This window comes from Spodoptera frugiperda, chromosome 20, assembly GCF_023101765.2.
Source record: "Spodoptera frugiperda isolate SF20-4 chromosome 20, AGI-APGP_CSIRO_Sfru_2.0, whole genome shotgun sequence".
NCBI classification, from domain to species: domain Eukaryota; kingdom Metazoa; phylum Arthropoda; class Insecta; order Lepidoptera; family Noctuidae; genus Spodoptera; species Spodoptera frugiperda.
Genome location: NC_064231.1, coordinates 515,203 through 537,287, shown reverse-complemented (window position 1 = coordinate 537,287; position 22,085 = coordinate 515,203). Strand labels below are relative to the sequence as shown.

General features: G+C 35.2%; 6 protein-coding genes and 1 pseudogene across 6 annotated transcripts; all 7 read left to right on the top strand.

The window, feature by feature from the left end:
* The first annotated feature begins 909 nt into the window (after window positions 1–909).
* Window positions 910–12,749, top strand: LOC118261745 (histidine-rich glycoprotein-like; annotated as a pseudogene).
* On the top strand, window positions 4,827–5,541 carry LOC118261746 (cuticle protein 19-like). The gene is made up of 3 exons (XM_050701692.1): window positions 4,827–5,086; window positions 5,168–5,334; window positions 5,423–5,541. Exons 1-3 carry the CDS (start codon window positions 4,949–4,951, stop codon window positions 5,481–5,483), a joined length of 366 nt encoding a protein of 121 aa, XP_050557649.1. The 5' UTR covers window positions 4,827–4,948; the 3' UTR covers window positions 5,484–5,541.
* Window positions 7,098–9,591, top strand: LOC126911974 (histidine-rich glycoprotein-like). The gene is made up of 4 exons (XM_050701695.1): window positions 7,098–7,155; window positions 7,269–7,610; window positions 7,695–7,861; window positions 7,947–9,591. The coding sequence occupies exons 1-4, from the start codon at window positions 7,144–7,146 to the stop codon at window positions 8,014–8,016; spliced, it is 591 nt and encodes a 196-aa protein (XP_050557652.1). The 5' UTR covers window positions 7,098–7,143; the 3' UTR covers window positions 8,017–9,591.
* An 853-nt stretch (window positions 12,750–13,602) lies between the features above and the next one.
* On the top strand, window positions 13,603–14,259 carry LOC118261791 (cuticle protein 19-like). The gene is made up of 3 exons (XM_050701691.1): window positions 13,603–13,778; window positions 13,857–14,023; window positions 14,109–14,259. The coding sequence occupies exons 1-3, from the start codon at window positions 13,641–13,643 to the stop codon at window positions 14,167–14,169; spliced, it is 366 nt and encodes a 121-aa protein (XP_050557648.1). The 5' UTR covers window positions 13,603–13,640; the 3' UTR covers window positions 14,170–14,259.
* A 1,274-nt stretch (window positions 14,260–15,533) lies between these two features.
* LOC118261790 (cuticle protein 19-like) lies at window positions 15,534–16,229 on the top strand. Its single transcript, XM_050701348.1, has 4 exons — window positions 15,534–15,545; window positions 15,668–15,814; window positions 15,905–16,071; window positions 16,160–16,229. Exons 1-4 carry the CDS (start codon window positions 15,534–15,536, stop codon window positions 16,227–16,229), a joined length of 396 nt encoding a protein of 131 aa, XP_050557305.1.
* A 444-nt stretch (window positions 16,230–16,673) lies between these two features.
* Window positions 16,674–20,188, top strand: LOC118261744 (histidine-rich glycoprotein-like). Its single transcript, XM_050701694.1, has 7 exons — window positions 16,674–16,787; window positions 16,867–16,992; window positions 17,083–17,249; window positions 17,346–17,382; window positions 19,535–19,660; window positions 19,765–19,931; window positions 20,026–20,188. The coding sequence occupies exons 1-7, from the start codon at window positions 16,776–16,778 to the stop codon at window positions 20,084–20,086; spliced, it is 696 nt and encodes a 231-aa protein (XP_050557651.1). The 5' UTR covers window positions 16,674–16,775; the 3' UTR covers window positions 20,087–20,188.
* A 743-nt stretch (window positions 20,189–20,931) lies between these two features.
* LOC118261788 (cuticle protein 19-like) lies at window positions 20,932–21,700 on the top strand. The gene is made up of 4 exons (XM_050701342.1): window positions 20,932–20,943; window positions 21,051–21,191; window positions 21,310–21,476; window positions 21,581–21,700. The coding sequence occupies exons 1-4, from the start codon at window positions 20,932–20,934 to the stop codon at window positions 21,642–21,644; spliced, it is 384 nt and encodes a 127-aa protein (XP_050557299.1). The 3' UTR covers window positions 21,645–21,700.
* The last annotated feature ends 385 nt before the right edge of the window (window positions 21,701–22,085 follow it).

Below are 22,085 nucleotides of genomic sequence, written 5' to 3'. Positions count from 1 at the left end.
ACCGCACAATAGTTAAAACACAAATAGACGATCGAACCGAACCTTAAACATACCATCAATATGAATAATATTGAAAAATATCGACTCGAAAATAAATGTAAGATTACATACTATTATTGGGTTTTCTTGACCAACTAATATAATTATTAATTAATCTGTTTTATAAACTGTCAGACACTTTAATTTCACTCCGACGTGACGTAAAAGTAAGGGCACTTTTCTATTAGAGATGTGCTATGTAGCTTTGCTACGAAGATTTATTAGCCAAGCTGTCAAACTATGTGACCGTTTCCACTGATACTAAGCTATGTTTCTGTGCGAGGAAGATGCGCAGTTTGACTATGCAATATATCAATAGTAGGGAAGTCATCCATAGCACGTATCCATAACACGCATATTTCCATATAAAAAAATACTTAGCTGAGTCTGTTTCCACGCCAGTGCTAAGTTTATTAACGCAACGTCACGCCTTTTACTCCCGAAGAGGTAGGCAAAAGTGCTCATTACGATATGCTAAGCTTTGTGTATCAATAATTAATATGATTGGTGAAAGCTAAACGCATCCACAGCAATGTAGCGTAGACCATCCCTGGTGCAAAAGCACCCTAAAATTCGAATAATAACAAACAAATGGATAGGTGGAATGGATTACACAAATTAATACTTCGTGCCCAACAACCAATACACGTTTTACCTTAACTGGAGTCATTATAAAAAAACAATAGATTTCAATAAGCTAGAAACATACCATACTTATCCATAAAAAATATTTACGAAATTTTATGACCGTCAAAGCGTAACAACCATTAACAACAAAAACTGACATAATAATTTTAGTGAAATCAATACCACCTTGACGATATAATTCTAAGTCATATAAAAGACATGAGGTTTCCACAATATGTATCAGTTGACTCCTAGACTTGGGAACCAGTGACAAACAACCAAAATGTTCTTCAAGGTAAGATCAGTGAAAAAAAAAAACAGGAACACCAAACATGTGTGTGATCCGAGTTTGAAATTGTTTTAGTTTAAAAAAATAATCAAAAACTGGATTAGATAATATCATTTTTATTTGTACTTTTCAGGTACTTTGTGTGCTATCTGTAGCCATTGCGGTGGTCTCCGCTCACGGACACTCATCTCAGTTCATCCACAAATATGATGGCCACCACGAGCCCGTATACCATGGACATGGTCATCATGACTACTACGTAAGTTATAATAAAAATTCATTTCTGAATTAGTATTGTAGTTTTCAAGATTTCTAACAATTTGAATTTATTTGGCAGACTCACCCTAAGTTCGAGTTCGGCTACAAAGTAGACGACGACCACACTGGCGACCACAAGTCGCAGCACGAGCACCGCGATGGTGACGTCGTCAAGGGCCACTACTCGCTGCACGAGCCTGACGGCTCCGTCAGGGACGTGCACTACCACGGCGACCACCACAGCGGGTGAGAATACATTTTAACATGTGCTGTACATCCTTTTGTTTTAAATGATCTAAAACTTATCATATAAATTTTCTTTCTCCTCAGCTTCCATGCGGACGTGAAGCACAGCACTCATCACATCGTGCCTCATCATCATCATCATTACTAACTAAAACACCCGCTCGTACTTTTATAGGACTAAATTACTTTTATACTTTTGATGGTTTTATAGTCATTTTAATGCCACCAAATATGAAATAAAAATATAAAACAAAGAGTACATGTTTGTTATTTGAAAACATTGAACCCAGCATTCCTTATTAAGTTATCCCAAGACAGAAACTAGGAAGTTTAGTTAAATATGTTCAAATAGACTATACTGAATATTTAAATCTTTATACCATACAATTTTAGCTGTCTAAAGCTGTATTTTGTCACTACACAAATTGATGTTTATAAATCAGAGATCTGACATTAAAAACAATAAATTAGTTAAATTAACATATTATATGCCTGAAACAGACGTTTTGAATTTAAATTCGAATAAAAGAATAGAATAAAGATATCAAAATCTTTTTATAATTTAAAAACAACATTGCTCTCAATCTAATCATTTCATAACATAATGAGTTATTTTCAAACATACTAGAATTTCCAATAACTTGAAATTATTTTAAAAAAAAATCTATGTTTAATTTAAAAAATTTCAAACACGAATCAATTCAGTTTTTTTATGGTTAATTAGCCAGAAAGTATATTTAAGTAAATATTAATTTTCTATCAACGAAGTAAAAAGTGTTACACAAACAAATAAACTTCACAAGTGACTTACTTTCTACATTTTTGGAGAAAGGTAAACAATTTACATAAATGTAACCAAGGCCGACAATTTATCAAAGTAAATCAAGTTAAACAAAACCAAGTTAATTGCTGCAAAACATGTAATTTGCTTTTTATATAAAAGGACATACATTTGTTACTATAATTATCAGTTAGCAATAACTTCTTGTAGGAAACACAGCAACAAATTAAAATATTAAAAAATGCTGGCAAAGGTATACACATCAATGAAATTAACTTTATAAAGAATATTATTCATACTTGGAAAATATTGAAGTTAAAAAAATTGGTGCCTATTATAATAAGCTATAATTTAAAACAATAATTCTATTTTCTACAGGCTGCTTTAGTCATCACACTCTTCGCTGTAGTGATCGCACGGCCTCAAGGTCACGACCAACACCACGGTCACGGTCACGCCATCTCCTCACAGAGTGTCGTACTGCACCACACGCACGAGACCGTATACCCTGTACACCACGAGGAACACCATGAAGAGCACCACAAGGAACAAGACAAGAAACAGGAACAAAAGCACCATGAACATCATCATAAAGAAAACCACCATAAAGAACACCACCATGAGAAACACCATCAGGAGAAACACCACGGCCACGCCTCCTCCTCACAGAGCATCAAACAGCACCACGGAAAAGCTACGGAAAAACACGTCACTATGTAAGAAAAGCGATTTTCCCGTTTTGCCTACCATTCAATATTAATCTCAATACATAATGATAAAAAATATCTTGTATATTCCAGTCCCACCCTAAGTACGAGTTCGAGTACAAAGTGGAGGACCCTCACACCGGTGATTACAAGTCCCAGCATGAGGCTCGTGATGGTGACGTCGTGAAGGGCGTGTACAGTCTGCACCAGCCCGACGGTACTGTCAGGATCGTGGAGTACCACGCTGATAAGAAGACTGGGTGAGTGATTAATTTGAATTCGTTTCTTTAGAAACATCATATCATTAAATTACATAATAAACATGGGCTATTTTTCTTTTTACAGATTCAACGCCAACGTCAAGCATGAGGGTCACGCTAAACACATTGTTCCCGAGCACCACCACCACCATTGATTTAAAAAAGTATTTTGTAAATAAGAACTTGTTAAAAAGTATAAATATTGTGTTGTTATGAATTTGTAATAAATAATTTAGTCATTATGTAAAAGACCTTTTTAATAAATGTATCAAACCAAAACCTACCTTTGTGGATATACAAACGTATTTAGTAGATAGTTAGGAAGGGTGAAGTATAAATTATTATACTATACGTTAACAATACGAACTCTTTACGCAGTCAAATAAGATTCCAAAACATTCAAAAGAGCTTCCCTTAACTCTTGTGATAATTACGTCAACAGTGAATCAAATCGCGTTTAGAATAAGCCTAATGTAAACATGTAGTAATGAGATGTTATTGAAACAAACAGAGCGTGAATTGCAGATAAACTTTATTTTTATCATGTTACAAATTTAATCAGACAGTGAAAATTCACATATCGTGTTCAATTGAACCTATACAGTGGAAAAATCCCAATAGCTTGATACTTCCTAGTGTTATGATTAAAAAAAACCGGCCAAGTGCGAGTCGGACTCGCCCATGAAGGGTTCCGTAACAGCAAGTAGATGACATAATATAAAAGTTATAAAATAACTTGGTTTTACATAGTGTTTGTATGAACGACAAAGTTATATTTGCGTTTTTTGAAAATGCATAAGTAATATTATAAACTAATAATGATATCTCGTTCAAACCATTTTCGTTGAAAGTTTCCATTATACAGCATATATTTTTTTTTACTTTTCTCACTCTCTTATTTTAAAAGTTAGAGGGTGGGGACACTTATTTTTCCACTTTGGAAGCGTCTAACTTTCAAACGGTTGATTTTGACGAAAAATAGTTTGAGAAACCTTAATGTCTTTTTTAAAGATCTATCCATAGACACCCGTCATGGATATGTTAGCTGAAAAAATATTTTTTTTTCAATCAGTTCCATGTAGGTATGGAGTGTCCCCCTTTAATTTTCAAATTTATTAATTTTTATTCAAAATTCGAATAGCGGTTACCGGAATACATCAACCTACAAAGTTTCAACTATGTAGGCCCAAGAGTTTCGGAAATAAATGGCTGTGACATACGGACGGACGGACGGACAGACAGACAGACAGACAGACATGACGAATCTATAAGGGTTCCGTTTTTTGCCATTTGGCTACGGAACCCTAAAAACCCTGGGTGTTTTTACTGCGAGGATCGCCCATAGGACACGGTGGAACATACGGTGGCGGTGTGCTGTGCATGGGCTGAGTACCAGCGTGTTCCCAGGGATGTGGTCGGGGACTTATCCTTTTGAAAGTGTCAGTAAATCCTTTGAAGGCAACGGTTGAAACCTATCCAATAAAAACGACAAATAATAGTGTTATGTCATGCAAACTACAACTTGGCATATAAGCCAAATTTATTTTATAATTTTTACGAAACCAATACTTGTCATAAAACGTGTATGATCTATGAATTATTTGATTGAGAGAAATCAATATTAACCTCGACAAACGTAATTTCAATCTTGTATAAAAGACTTGTGGATTAGGAACAAAGTATCAGTACAGATCTGATCTTCGTCTTAAAGCAGTAACAAAATCTCTTCACCACCAACACCATGTTCTTCAAGGTGGTTTGTGTACTATCTGTAGCTGTGGCGGTGGTCTCCGCTTACGGGCACTCGTCCCAGTTTGTACATAAATACGACGGACACCACGAGCCTGTATACCATGGATATGGCCATCATGACTACTATGTAAGTGATAATAGAAACCACAGTATTAGATATTGTCATTGTTAATTTTTCAATCTTTCTAACACTATTCTTCTATAACAGACACACCCTAAGTTCGAGTTCGGCTACAAAGTAGACGACGACCACACTGGCGACCACAAGTCGCAGCACGAGCACCGCGACGGTGACGTCGTCAAGGGCCACTACTCGCTGCACGAGCCTGACGGCTCCGTCAGGGACGTGCACTACCACGGCGACCACCACAGCGGGTGAGAAGACATTTGGACATGTTTTGTATATCCTTTTGTTTTAAATGATAATCTAAAACTTAATCATATAAATTTTCTTTCTCCCCAGCTTCCACGCGGATGTGAAGCACAGCACTCACCACATCGTGCCTCATCACCATCATTACTAAAACAGCCGATCGTACTTTTAAAGGACTAAATTACTTTTATACTTTTGATGGTTTTATAATCATTGTAATGCCACCAAATAAGAAATAAAAATATAAAACAAAAAGTACATGTTTATTATTTAAAAAACATTGAACCCAGCATTCCTTATTAAGTTATCCCAAGACAGAAACTAGGAAGTTTAGTTAAATATGTTCAAATATACTATGTTGAAGTATATTAAAATTTTTATACCATACAATTTTATTGCTGTCCATAGCTGTATTTTTGTCACTAGACAAATTGTTGTTTACAAATCAGAGATCTGACCCTGAAAACCACAAATTATACCCTTTGCGCCGTAACATGGTGCGGCTGACAGATTCAGTAACGTTTCGTATCACACTTGAAAGTTGCTGCGATTTAAAAATTATGCCTCAGTATTTTAACTGTATCACTTTCGTATTATGTTAAATCATTTGGAAGTGTAGTTAATTTAATTAAAACCAACCGGAATGTTCTAGTCTTTAAATAAAATCTTATGAAATGAAAAATAAAGTAAAGTGTTATGCGTATAACGTAAAGCCATAGTCCTGTTTAGTGATGGGGTGTACTGCTATGATGGATAGGCAGTCGATGTTTTTTTAGAATAAAAAACGAAAATCGTGCGTCGTTCAAATATCATTCTAAAAAACCTTTAATTTGTGGGTAAATCTACTGTAGACGCGGCTCTCTCTGCCTGAACCACAGTGACTTTATTTGAGCACAGACATTTCCGGCGCCTTTGATAATGTGTGGTGGTACTTAATCTGAAATATCGTGGTTGCTTTAGTAACATATACAAACTAATATATACTTATATTCTTCACGGTTCTGTAAAACTGAAACTCTGAAACACCTCAGGGCTCGGTCATAAAATATTTATTTTGACAAGTATATACACGTAGTTAAACTGCACAACTAAATAACACACACATTTAATAAAAAAATTAAAGAGAATTAAATGTATGCTGCGAGTATCGATAGCGATAAAAAAAGATTTTTCTAATGTCCATCCCTAAAGAGAGACGTCAACGTCATATAGGCATCTGTCAGCCGCACCTTGTTACAGCGCATAAGGTATAATTAAACTATCATTGTTATGCCTGAAACAGACGTTTTGAATTTAAATTCGAATAAAAGAATAGATATCAAAATCTTTTTGTTATTTAAAAACAACATTGCTCTCAATCTAATCATTTCATAACATAATGAGTTATTGTTTCAAAGATACTAGAATTTTCAATAACTTGACATTATGTTTAAAAAAATGTCTATGATTAATTAAAAAAATTTCAAACACAAACCAATTCAGTTTTTTGATGGTTTAGCAGATAATTAGCCAGAAAATATATTATTGTAAATATTAATTTTCTATCAATGAAGTAAAAAGTATTACACAAACAAATAAACTTGACAAATGACTTACTTTCTCCATAACATTTTTGGAGAAAGGTAACCGATTAACATAAATGTAACCAAGGCCGATAATTTATCAAAATAAATCAAGTTAAACAAAACCAAGTTAATTGCTGCAAACCTTGTAATTTGCTTTTTATATAAAAGGACATACATTTGTAGCTATAATTATCAGTTACCAATAAGATCTTGTAGGAACCACAGCAACAATTTATAATATAAAAAATGTTGGCAAAGGTATACACATCAATTAAATTAACTGTTCATTCATACTTGGAAAATACTGAACCTAAAAAAACGGTGTCTATTATAATAAGCTATAATTTTAAAATTAATTTTATTTTCTACAGGCTACTCTAGTCATCACACTCTTCGCTGTAGTGATCGCACGGCCTCAAGGTCACGACCAACACCACGGTCACGGTCACGCCATCTCCTCACAGAGTGTCGTACTGCACCACACGCACGAGACCGTATACCCTGTACACCACGAGGAGCACCATGAAGAGCAACACAAGGAACAAGACAAGAAACATGAACAGAAGCACCATGAACACCACCATAAAGAACACCACCACAAAGAAGACCACCATGAGAAACACCATCAGGAGAAACACCACGGCCACGCCTCCTCCTCACAGAGCATCAAACAGCACCACGGAAAAGCTACTGAAAAACACGTCGAATATTACGTAAGAAAAGCGATTTTCCCGTTTTGCCTACCATTCAATATTAATCTCAATACATAATGATAAAAAATATCTTGTATATTCCAGTCCCACCCTAAGTACGAGTTCGCGTACAAAGTAGAGGATCCTCACACCGGTGACAAGAAGTCCCAGCATGAGTCCCGCGATGGTGACGTCGTGAAGGGCGTGTACAGTCTGCACGAGCCCGACGGTACTGTCAGGATCGTGGAGTACCACGCTGACAAGAAGACTGGGTGAGTGATTAATTTGAATTCGTTTCTTTAGAAACATCATATCATTAAATTACATAATAAACATGGGCTATTTTTCTTTTTACAGATTCAACGCCAACGTCAAGCATGAGGGTCACGCTAAACACATTGTTCCCGAGCACCACCACCACCATTGATTTAAAAAAGTATTTTGTAAATAAGAACTTGTTAAAAAGTATAAATATTGTGTTGTTATGAATTTGTAATAAATAATTTAGTCATTATGTAAAAGACCTTTTTAATAAATGTATCAAACCAAAACCTACCTTTGTGGATATACAAACGTATTTAGTAGATAGTTAGGAAGGGTGAAGTATAAATTATTATACTATACGTTAACAATACGAACTCTTTACGCAGTCAAATAAGATTCCAAAACATTCAAAAGAGCTTCCCTTAACTCTTGTGATAATTACGTCAACAGTGAATCAAATCGCGTTTAGAATAAGCCTAATGTAAACATGTAGTAATGAGATGTTATTGAAACAAACAGAGCGTGAATTGCAGATAAACTTTATTTTTATCATGTTACAAATTTAATCAGACAGTGAAAATTCACATATCGTGTTCAATTGAACCTATACAGTGGAAAAATCCCAATAGCTTGATACTTCCTAGTGTTATGATTAAAAAAAACCGGCCAAGTGCGAGTCGGACTCGCCCATGAAGGGTTCCGTAACAGCAAGTAGATGACATAATATAAAAGTTATAAAATAACTTGGTTTTACATAGTGTTTGTATGAACGACAAAGTTATATTTGCGGTTGATGAAAATGTTTTATTTCTTAAAAACTAATAATGATATCTGGTTCAAACCAATTTTCGTTGTTAGTTTCTATTGAAATCTACAGCATATATTTTTTTTTAGTTTTCTCACTCTCTTATTTTAAAAGTTAGAGGGGGGGGGACACAAATTTTTCCTCTTTGGAAGCGTCTAACTTTCAAACGGTTGATTTTGACGAAAAATAGTTTGAGAAACCTTAATGTCTTTTTTAAAGATCTATCCATAGACACCCGTCATGGATATGTTAGCTGAAAAAATATTTTTTTTCAATCAGTTCCATGTAGGTATGGAGTGTCCCCCTTTAATTTTCAAATTTATTAATTTTTATTCAAAATTCGAATAGCGGTTACCGGAATACATCAACCTACAAAGTTTCAACTATGTAGGCCCAAGAGTTTCGGAAATAAATGGCTGTGACATACGGACGGACGGACGGACAGACAGACAGACAGACAGACATGACGAATCTATAAGGGTTCCGTTTTTTGCCATTTGGCTACGGAACCCTAAAAACCCTGGGTGTTTTTACTGCGAGGATCGCCCATAGGACACGGTGGAACATACGGTGGCGGTGTGCTGTGCATGGGCTGAGTACCAGCGTGTTCCCAGGGATGTGGTCGGGGACTTATCCTTTTGAAAGTGTCAGTAAATCCTTTGAAGGCAACGGTTGAAACCTATCCAATAAAAACGACAAATAATAGTGTTATGTCATGCAAACTACAACTTGGCATATAAGCCAAATTTATTTTATAATTTTTACGAAACCAATACTTGTCATAAAACGTGTATGATCTATGAATTATTTAATTGAGAGAAATCAATATTAACCTCGACAAACGTAATTTCAATCTTGTATAAAAGACTTGTGGATTAGGAACAAAGTATCAGTACAGATCTGATCTTCGTCTTAAAGCAGTAACAAAATCTCTTCACCACCAACACCATGTTCTTCAAGGTGGTTTGTGTACTATCTGTAGCTGTGGCGGTGGTCTCCGCTTACGGGCACTCGTCCCAGTTTGTACATAAATACGACGGACACCACGAGCCTGTATACCATGGATATGGCCATCATGACTACTATGTAAGTGATAATAGAAACCACAGTATTAGATATTGTCATTGTTAATTTTTCAATCTTTCTAACACTATTCTTCTATAACAGACTCACCCTAAGTTCGAGTTCGGCTACAAAGTGGACGACGACAACACAGGCGACCACAAGTCGCAGCACGAGCACCGCGACGGTGACGTCGTCAAGGGCCACTACTCGCTGCACGAGCCTGACGGCTCCGTCAGAGACGTGCACTACCACGGCGACCACCACAGCGGGTGAGAAGACATTATGACGTGAATTGTATATTATTTTATGTTAAATGATAATATTAAACTTATCATATAAATTTTCTTTCTCCTCAGCTTCCATGCGGACGTGAAGCACAGCACTCACCACATCGTGCCTCATCACCATCATTACTAAAACAGCCGATCGTACTTTTAAAGGATTAAATTATTTTAATACTTTTGATTGTTTTATAGTCATTTTAGCGCCACCAAATAAGAAATAAATATATCAAACAAAGAGTACATGTTTGTTATTTGAAAACATTGAACCCAGCATTCCTTATTAAGTTATCCCAAGACAGAAACTAGGAAGTTTAGTTAAATATGTTCAAATATACTATGTTGAAGTATATTAAAATTTTTATACCATACAATTTTATTGCTGTCCATAGCTGTATTTTTGTCACTAGACAAATTGTTGTTTACAAATCAGAGATCTGACCCTGAAAACCACAAATTATACCCTTTGCGCCGTAACATGGTGCGGCTGACAGATTCAGTAACGTTTCGTATCACACTTGAAAGTTGCTGCGATTTAAAAATTATGCCTCAGTATTTTAACTGTATCACTTTCGTATTATGTTAAATCATTTGGAAGTGTAGTTAATTTAATTAAAACCAACCGGAATGTTCTAGTCTTTAAATAAAATCTTATGAAATGAAAAATAAAGTAAAGTGTTATGCGTATAACGTAAAGCCATAGTCCTGTTTAGTGATGGGGTGTACTGCTATGATGGATAGGCAGTCGATGTTTTTTTAGAATAAAAAACGAAAATCGTGCGTCGTTCAAATATCATTCTAAAAAACCTTTAATTTGTGGGTAAATCTACTGTAGACGCGGCTCTCTCTGCCTGAACCACAGTGACTTTATTTGAGCACAGACATTTCCGGCGCCTTTGATAATGTGTGGTGGTACTTAATCTGAAATATCGTGGTTGCTTTAGTAACATATACAAACTAATATATACTTATATTCTTCACGGTTCTGTAAAACTGAAACTCTGAAACACCTCAGGGCTCGGTCATAAAATATTTATTTTGACAAGTATATACACGTAGTTAAACTGCACAACTAAATAACACACACATTTAATAAAAAAATTAAAGAGAATTAAATGTATGCTGCGAGTATCGATAGCGATAAAAAAAGATTTTTCTAATGTCCATCCCTAAAGAGAGACGTCAACGTCATATAGGCATCTGTCAGCCGCACCTTGTTACAGCGCATAAGGTATAATTAAACTATCATTGTTATGCCTGAAACAGACGTTTTGAATTTAAATTCGAATAAAAGAATAGAATAAAGATATCAAAATCTTTTTATAATTTAAAAACAACATTGCTCTCAATCTAATCATTTCATAACATAATGAGTTATTGTTTCAAAGATACTAGAATTTCCAATAACTTGACATTATTAAAAAAAAAACTATGATTAATTCCAAAAATTTCAAACACAAACCAATTCAGTTTTTTTATGGTTTAGCAGATAGTTAGCCAGAAAATATATTATTGTAAATATTAATTTTCTATCAATGAAGTAAAAAGTATTACACAAACAAATAAACTTGACAAATGACTTACTTTCTCCATAACATTTTTGGAGAAAGGTAACCGATTAACATAAATGTAACCAAGGCCGATAATTTATCAAAATAAATCAAGTTAAACAAAACCAAGTTAATTGCTGCAAACCTTGTAATGTGCTTTTTATATAAAAGGACATACATTTGTAACTATAATTATCAGTTACCAATAAGTTCTTGTAGGAACCACAACAACAAATTAAAATATAAAAAATGCTGGCAAAGGTATACACATCAATGAAATTAACTGTTCATTCATACTTGGAAAATACTGAACCTAAAAAAACGGTGTCTATTATAATAAGCTATAATTTTAAAATTAATTTTATTTTCTACAGGCTGCTTTAGTCATCACACTCTTCGCTGTAGTGATCGCACGGCCTCAAGGTCACGACCAACACCACGGTCACAGTCACGCCATCTCCTCACAGAGCATCGTACTGCACCACACTCACGAGACCGTATACCCTGTACACCACGAGGAGCACCATGAAGAGCAACACAAGGAACAAGGCAAGAAACATGAACAGAAGCACCATGAGAAACACCATCATGAAGAACCCCACCATAAAGAACACCACCACAAAGAAGACCACCATGAGAAACACCATCAGGAGAAACACCACGAACACGCCTCCTCCTCACAGAGCATCAAACAGCACCACGGAAAAGCTACTGAAAAACACGTCGAGTACTACGTAAGAAATGTGATTTTTCAATTCAGCCTACCATTCAATATTAATCTCAATACATAATGATAAAAAATATCTTGTATATTCCAGTCTCACCCTAAGTACGAGTTCGCGTACAAAGTGGAGGACCCTCACACCGGTGACAAGAAGTCCCAACATGAGTCCCGCGACGGTGACGTCGTGAAGGGCGTGTACAGTCTGCACGAGCCCGACGGTACTGTCAGGATCGTGGAGTACCACGCTGACAAGAAGACTGGGTGAGTGCTTGATTTGGATTCCTTTCTCTAGAAACATCATATCATTAAATAACATAATTAACATTGGCTATTTTTCTTTTTACAGATTCAACGCCAACGTCAAGCATGAGGGTCACGCTAAACACATTGTTCCCGAGCACCACCACCACCATTGATTTTAAAAAGTATTTTGTAAATAAGAACTTGTTGAAACTATAAATATTGTTTGTTATGAATTTGTAAAAAATAAATTAGTCATTATGTTAAAGATTTTTTTATGAAATTTATCATACCAAAAACTATATGTGGATATACAAAGACAATTTATCGATCGAAAGGAATGGTTATATATATATTTTTTTCATACGATGCGTAAACAATCCGAACTCTTAACGCAGGCAAATAAGAATCCGAAACATTCAAAAGGAATTCCTGTTAACTGTTGTAATAATTATTATTTCAAGAGTGAACTAAATCTCGTTGAGAGTAGGCCTTAATATGTAAACATGTAGTAATGAGATGTTATTGAAACAAACAGATCGTGAATTGCAGATAAACTAACTTTATTTTTTATCATGACGTAAATTTAATTAGACAAAGAAAATTCACATGTCGTGTTAAACTGGATCTATTGAGTGGAAAAATCCCGATTGCTTGATACTTCAATGTGAAATAATTTAAAAACTCCCGGGTGCCATCACTGCGAGGACTGCCCGTAGGACATAGTGGATCATACGGTGACGGTGTGCCGGCATGGGCTAAGAACCACCGTGTCCTCAGGGATGTGGTGGGTGACTTATACTCATGGAAAGTATCAGTAAATCCTTTGAAAGCAACGGTTGAAACCTACCCGATAAAATGATACAAAATAATATTGTTATGTCATGCAAACTACAACTTAGCGTATAAGCCAATTTTTTTAAGTTTTACGAAACCGATACCTTTGACAAGTGTCATAACGCGTGTATGATCTATGAATTATTTAATTGAGAGAAATCAATATTAACCTCGACAGCCATAACCTCAATCTTGTATAAAAGACTTGTGGATTAGGAACAATGTATCAGTACAGATCTGATCTTCGTCTCAAAGCAGTAACAAAATCTCTTCACCACCAACACCATGTTCTTTAAGGTGCTTTGTGTACTATCTGTAGCTATCACGGTGGTGTCCGCTTACGGACACTCGTCCCAGTTCGTCCACAAATACGACGGACACCACGAGCCTGTATACCACGGATATGGTCACCATGACTACTATGTAAGTGACAATAGATACTATAGTATTAGATATTGACAATGTCAAATTTTCAATCTCTCTAACGCTCTTACATAACAGACTCACCCTAAGTTCGAGTTCGGCTACAAAGTAGACGACGACCACACTGGCGACCACAAGTCGCAGCACGAGCACCGCGACGGTGACGTCGTCAAGGGCCACTACTCGCTGCACGAGCCTGACGGCTCTGTCAGGGACGTGCACTACCACGGCGACCACCACAGCGGGTGAGGGGATGCTCCATGACTGTTTTTTGTCTTTGGTATCTAATAATTATTTCAAAATTAATCCTTGCCCTACCTGTATTTTCAGCTTCCACGCGGACGTGAAGCACAGCACTCACCACATCGTGCCTCATCATCATCATTACTAAATGGAGATTAAGCCGGTCTTCTGAAAATCTTAAACTGTTAATGTAAATAATTGTTAAATATCAATTTAGTGTAATTTAAACAATAAAAAAAATAAAATCACTGCTGAAAACAGAACTATTTTGTTCTTGAAGGTTATCACATTATAAATACCGTATAATTTTTTAGAAAGATCTCAAAACGATGACAGATATGCATTTAGATAGATCTCAAAATAATGAACATTCATATAATATAACCTCAAGGCCAGTAGGCAGAGACTATGGAACGCCAATTGCTACGAATCTTTAATACCTTTTTCAATTAAACAGCCATCAGTCTTTTCATGCATGCTCGTCGGTTAAGACAGAGATGTTTTAATAAAAATAATAATATACCGAGACATCACACAACACCGCAGAGAAAAGGCGATCTAAATTAACAAAATTTCATTCTCCGTACTACCAATATATGCTTACAATAAGATAAATTAAATAGATAAAGCGTAAAGAAGTACCTAATACAGAAAACATTATTTCACATTGATAAATAGCTACGATTAAACATAACTCCAATTCGGCTTCTTACCTATCTGTGGGTGGATAACCTATTAGTACTTATAATAGTCAGTATTTTACTTTTTAGTTTTTACTTTATGTTTGTTTTTAGTTTTTTGAAATCGGTTTTTAAACACAGTTTTTTTTGTCTACAACACCTGAAGAAGAAATGAAGAAATCGAAAACCTTTAATCAATAAGTTTTAGCCTGTTTAGTAACTTATTATTTCAACTTTTTAAATACGGTACGTCTATAAATAATATAATAATCTATATCATATATTTTTAATGAGTCAAAGTATTTATTTCAATAATTAAACTACGTACACTTCAGGCACTTTCGAAACTTTAACATAAAATTGTCTGTGCCAGCCACCCGACAGTGAAGCCTATGTACGTGCTTATTCCAAAATATAGATTCGTATGAAAAAAAAATGAGAAGGAAACTACATCACTACTTAGAGAAATAAATACGTCATGTTTTACTAATACTTAATTTCATTTAATTCACCTCAACGATGACTAATATTATGTGCTTTTCGGCCTTCGTTTAAATGACAAAGAAAAAATATTAAATACCTACACGTATACCAATTTAATTCAAATCTTACCTGATAAGGCTGTTCAAGGTTCCAAAAAATGTGAACTTAAATCACATTAAGTGAATTAACTGGTTAAGTAAGTAAAGCGAAAAGATTGAATTACAAAGCTACATACTCGTACTTGTTTCAAATAACTTGCATTTCTTTCTGTATATAAAAGGACAAACTTGGGTAGGCCTGTATCAGTTACCTCTGTTCTTTGGAAAGGACGACTACAACAATTTTAATTATGTTCACTAAGGTAGGATTGGAATAAAATTCTTATAAAAAAATTATTAGCTTTAATCTTATATGTGCAAAACCTAATATAGATCAATTCATGATTCTACATGCTTTAAGTAATAAAATATTACTTTCGTACAGGCATTTCTAGTCACCGTCCTCTTCGCTGCGATCAGCGCGCGACCTCAAGAAGGTCACGACCACCACCACGGCCACGGTCACGCCGTCTCCTCACAGAGCATCAAACAGCACCACGGTAAAGCTACTGAAAAGCACGTCGAATACTATGTAAGAAGAAACTTCTTTTAGTTTTGTTTCTCTCTCTTTCGGTTATTACATAAAAAGTCAAATCGCCTAATGTGTTCCTATGTATTTCAGTCTCACCCTAAGTACGAGTTCGCGTACAAAGTGGAGGACCCTCACACCGGTGACAAGAAGTCCCAACATGAGTCCCGCGACGGTGACGTCGTGAAGGGCGTGTACAGTCTGCACGAGCCCGACGGTACTGTCAGGATCGTGGAGTACCACGCTGACAAGAAGACTGGGTGAGCATTCATTCGTGATTCTTTTCTTTATAAAAATGTAGTATGACTCCATACGATTATCTTACGTTCAATATCTTCTCTTTCGCAGATTCAATGCTAATGTGAAGCGTGAAGGTCACGCCAAACACATCGTTCCTGAACACCACCACCACCACTGATTCTGTGATATTATTCATTGGAGACTCGTTAAAGTTTGTTTGATAAAATATTGATTACAATAGTAGTTATGGCTTTGTTATGTTAATAAATTATGATCTAATTATTATTTACCGTTTTATTTTTATTTACTTACTGCGCACACACGTTTTCATGCTAATTTAATACACAAATATAAATATTTTCTATGACGAAATATAAATCAAGCATCATTTTTAATCTTAATTATTTTATTTAGTCCTAATCTAAGCTAACAAAATGTTTTTAGATTTAACTTGTGTTTACTACCGTTAAATTAACAATTAATAGGGCAATAAACATAAATTGAAATGAATGAATTAACATCATGCGACTAAAAACTAAGGTATGCCTTTAATAGCATTTACGAAACCATTGTCAGTCCATTACGCCCATGTCGTATGCGACGTAATTGAGAGAAATCAATTCTACCTTGGCTGCGTTATTCTAAGTCATATAAAAGACGTGAGCATTAGAAGTTATGGTATCAGTTCACATCTGGACTTGTGACAAAGAGTCAAAACTACAAAATGTTCTTCAAGGTATTTTAAATATTCCACACCTTTCTTAGATTTCTAGATTTAATAATTTCCGATTCTAAATTATCGCCTTTGGTTTCAGGTACTTTGCCTGCTATCTGTAGCTGTGGCGGTGGTCTCCGCTCACGGACACTCATCTCAGTTCGTCCACAAATACGACGGACACCACGAGCCCGTACACCACGGACATGGTCACCATGACTACTATGTAAGTTATAATATTTGTAGGTACATTAAGTATCTGACGTTAAATTACTCTTTCGTTCTCAATGACTTTATCTCTCGTTTTACTTGACAGACTCACCCTAAGTTCGAGTTCGGCTACAAAGTAGACGACGACCACACCGGCGACCACAAGTCGCAGCACGAGCACCGCGACGGTGACGTCGTCAAGGGCCACTACTCGCTGCACGAGCCTGACGGCTCCGTCAGGGACGTGCACTACCACGGCGACCACCACAGCGGGTGAGGAAGCACTATAATTCTTTTTGAGATGCACATACTTTAGTTGATTTTAGATTTTAGTAATTATATCCTAATTATTATTTATCTCTTCCTCAGATTCCACGCGGACGTGAAGCACAGCATTCACCACATCGTTCCTCATCATCATCATCATTACTAAAATCATCAATAGTAATACTTTAAAGGACTGATTCTATTGCAACCATGTTGACTTGTTTTACTGCTACTTTTATAGGAATAAAAAATATTGAGAAATCTATCATTTTTGTTTTCATTAAACGTAACTCTGAATAATCAGCTGTACTAAATGACTAAATATCACCAAAGGGTTGTTTGCTTTCCACAACCCTATAAAGTCATAACCCTTAAACTGATTTACAAATTTGAAACCAGTTTTGATTTCATTTGCCCGCCTTAACTCTACATTTCAATTTCAGAAAGTCTAAAAAAAAATCATTTAATAAGTTTAGTCTTTTCAACGACTGACCAATATTTGACAATGACAAGATTGATTAAGATATTAAACACAACATAATTTAATTACCATAAACGATAGCACTATTTCTACTGTCTTAAAATATTTTAAAAAGATATTTTATTAAAAAGATTCTATTGAAAACAGTCATAAATATATAAGTGTATAATAACTACCCACTGATGGAACAAGTTTCACTAAATTTCAATTAAATGATTCAATAACTAAATACTTTTGTAGTAGAAGACCATTACACCCACGGTGACAAGAAGTACCAGCACGAGGCACGCGACGGTGACACCGTGAAGAGCGTATACAGTCTACACAAGCCGTGCTGTCAGGAACGTAGAGTATCATAATGACAAAAGGACTGAGTGAAAGCTTTTATAAACATTATATCATCGGATAAGAGTTTATCCGTAATCAAGGCGCTTGCAACAGTGCCGAAACATCGGAAACTCATAAATAATGAAAACATGGTAAATATCCCGTTTTAGGTTTCAATTCTAGTGTTAGTGACCATGTCAGTTTAAAAACTTATAACATCAGTATAACATCAGTTAGATACATCATTAGCGTTGGCTATTATCTTTTTTATAGATTCCAATTGAATGTTAAAGGATGTTGTAATCCTGTAATCCTGTGTAAGTAAATAAGCTGTAACGTTTTTTTCCACAAATGAGACAAAATACCTTTAAATAAATTTTATTTATTTTTGGCATTATTGTTTATTTACTCTTACATGTTTTAATAAATAAAGAATTAAAAGTTAAGTATAACTTATAAATTAGTTTTATTGAACAGTGAGTGAGCCTATTGCCAACAAATTCAGGCTTCACGCTGTTACGCCGAATATTAATAAAATTCAGAAAAAAATAATTGTTCAAGCCTGAGACCAACAAAACTATTCGATTAATCTCAATTGGTATAAGAAAAAGAAGAAAGAATAGAAAGATGAATGAATAGTTTATCAACTAAGATATATTTTTGAATTTTATACAATTTTGAACATAACAAGTTCTGATTCTGAGGATTTTTTTTAAAGTATTTTTAATTTATCTCTAAAAATTAAGGCATGCGCATTCAGAGGGCTAGTTTGATTTGTCTATCACATACATAATTACTCAGTGAAAATTTTAATGTATCATCATTCCACACCTAGTATGTATTGGTCATTGCTGCTGCTGAATGAAAGTAAATGATAGTTCGCAATACTTCTTTGTATAATAAGATATCATAACTTTACTATAATATAGGGAGTAAATCAATAACCGCAACACCAGATAGTAAATAATCAGCTCCACGAATAGATGTAATACCAGAGATAACAAAACATAATAATACTAGTATGATCCGAATCATCTAAACCCAGTTCGAACGACGCTCTTAATAAAATGCTATTATTTAAGGTATTTCATATTTTTAGTATGTCACATATTTTAGCAGATGTTGATGGGATAATAATCAACAGAGGATATTTTGAGGACGCTTCACTGACAGAAAAAGCATCTCTCTCCTTTAGCCAAAGGACTAAGGAAAGGCAGTGGCAGCAGCCACTGCTATACGAGTATTAACTAATAAAAAAACAAAAGTAACGCATGACTTAACAACATGCAAAAAAGGTAAATTATGCCTTTAATAGCATTTACGAAACAATTGTTCAGTTCATTACGCCTTATCAGTTCATATCTGGACTAGTAACAAAGAGTCAAAACTACAAAATGTTTTTCAAGGTATTTTAAAAAATCCGCCTTTCTTGGGTTTCTTTATTTAATCATTTCTGATTCTAAATTATCACCTTTGGTTTCAGGTACTTTGCCTGCTATCTGTAGCTGTGGCGGTGGTCTCCGCTCACGGGCACTCGTCCCAGTTCGTCCACAAATACGACGGACACCACGAGCCTGTACACCACGGACATGGTCACTATGACTACTATGTAAGTTATAATATTTGTAGATAAATTAAGTATCTGACGTTAAATTGCTCTTTTGTTCAACAAACATTGATAACAATGTCTTTACCTCTCGTTTTGCTTGACAGACTCACCCTAAGTTCGAGTTCGGCTACAAAGTAGACGACGACCACACTGGCGACCACAAGTCGCAGCACGAGCACCGCGACGGTGACGTCGTCAAGGGCCACTACTCGCTGCACGAGCCTGACGGCTCCGTCAGGGATGTGCACTACCACGGCGACCACCACAGCGGGTGAGGAGACACTCCTATCATTATAATATGACTTACAAACTTTAATTAGTTGAAAATAATAATTTAACACGTATTATTTTATCTGTCTCCTCAGATTCCACGCAGACGTGAAGCATAGCATTCACCACATCGTTCCTCATCATCATCATTACTAGACCAAGAACTCAATCTGTTAGGGACTTACTACGAAACACTAATGTACAAACCTTTTTTGTTAATTTTTCTAACGTTGTACTTAATAAAATTATGAAAATCTGTATTTATCTTTTATTTCACGCCATTATTCATAAACATTCTAACAAACAACAAACGAGCATGCTCAAAACGATTGAGAGACGCCATCAGTTTCGAACATTACTCAATCATTTTCGAGCTTTACTCGAATACTAATATTAGTGGTATTTTTTTGTAAACCTTTCCCAGCCCCTTAAAACAGCGCAAGCGAAGCCACGTAGAAAAGCTAGTCTTGAATATTTTTAAAATCTGTTGTTCCTTAGGTACAGTCTAGCTTTTTTTTAAGGTAACACGCTGCAAAATAATACTCAGATGAAGTCGGTTAAAACACAATATGTTCTTTGAAAAAATTCAAATAAGAGCTAAAATAATTACTAATTTATAGACAATGACATATTATACGAACTTGAAAATTATCTGAAATTTGTCAGTCAGAAACTTTCGTCACTTGCAAAATTACATAGCAACATGTAATTGTTGCTAACCAATATCGAGTATAATAAGTAAAGTAAGGTAAAAAATATGTAACTGCTTTCTTAAAATATTTGGGGAAAGGCATTTCGTTATTGTAATATTTCTGAAGGTTGCAATGAATATAGAAATGACAACTGAACGAGTTACGTAGCAGTGAAACAAGTTAAGCTTGTTTAAGCTAAGTAAATATTCCCGAAAGGGGCAACTTCAGTATTTTTGTATAAAAAGGACATTCATACCATTTTTAAATCACTCACAAGTGTACTGTGAAAGGATTTACTCATTCCTCACAATGTTTTTAAAGGTATATAATTGTAATAAGTTGATAATTATAAGGTTTTGTGAAAAGATGTTAAAGTGAAGTGTCCTAACAGTGCATTACGTTATTTTCTAATCAGTGATTTCATTCAGGTTGTTCTACTCGCTACCGCGATCACTGCGGTTAGTGCACAGTCTCAAGAAGGTCACGACTACCACCATGGCCACGCCTCCTCCTCACAGAGCATCAAGCAGTACCATGGAAAAGCTACTGAAAAACACGTCGAGTACTATGTAAGAAGAGAATTCTTTCAATTTTGTCTTCTCTTCACTTATTTCATAAAAAGTTATAAATAGAATTGTTAGGCGTTTCCATATAGATATAAAAATAATGTTTTGTTATGTATTCCAGTCTCACCCTAAGTACGAGTTCGCGTACAAAGTGGAGGACCCTCACACCGGTGACAAGAAGTCCCAGCATGAGTCCCGCGACGGTGACGTCGTGAAGGGCGTGTACAGTCTGCACGAGCCCGACGGTACTGTCAGGATCGTGGAGTACCACGCTGACAAGAAGACTGGGTGAGTAAAGTTATAGTAGTTATACTATTACTGTTTAAATTAACTATCTACGGCAATTTCACAAAAGTACTTAATTTTTACTAAATGTTCGTTTTTATTTACAGATTCAACGCTAACGTCAAGCGCGAGGGTCACGCCAAACACATTGTTCCTGAACACCACCACTAATTCTGTGATACTTTTTATTGTTAAACATTTATTTAAGAAATAAGCTGTTTTGTTATTATATCGTCTAAATAAAATACATGTTTAAATATTATTTCGTTTAATTCTGACCCCGTCTCTTATATAATGTAACAAATAAATCTAAATATTTACACAACAATTTTTCCACCATATTTTATGCGAGAGATGAATGAGATTTACCTTATAGTATAAGGTCATCCTAAAGACTTCAAAGAATATACCCTTACCTGTCTACATAATTATGTATTCAAGAAATCAAAAAAATCAACTTAATGATAATTTAAATTCATGTTATATTAAAATACGCTATTTATCATTATTTACTTGATACGTTTACTAGTAGTATACCGTATAGATTAGATTACTGTGTAGCTCAAGGTTCATAGCTTACCGGGGCTCGGCTCAAAGAGGTTACAGAAGAAG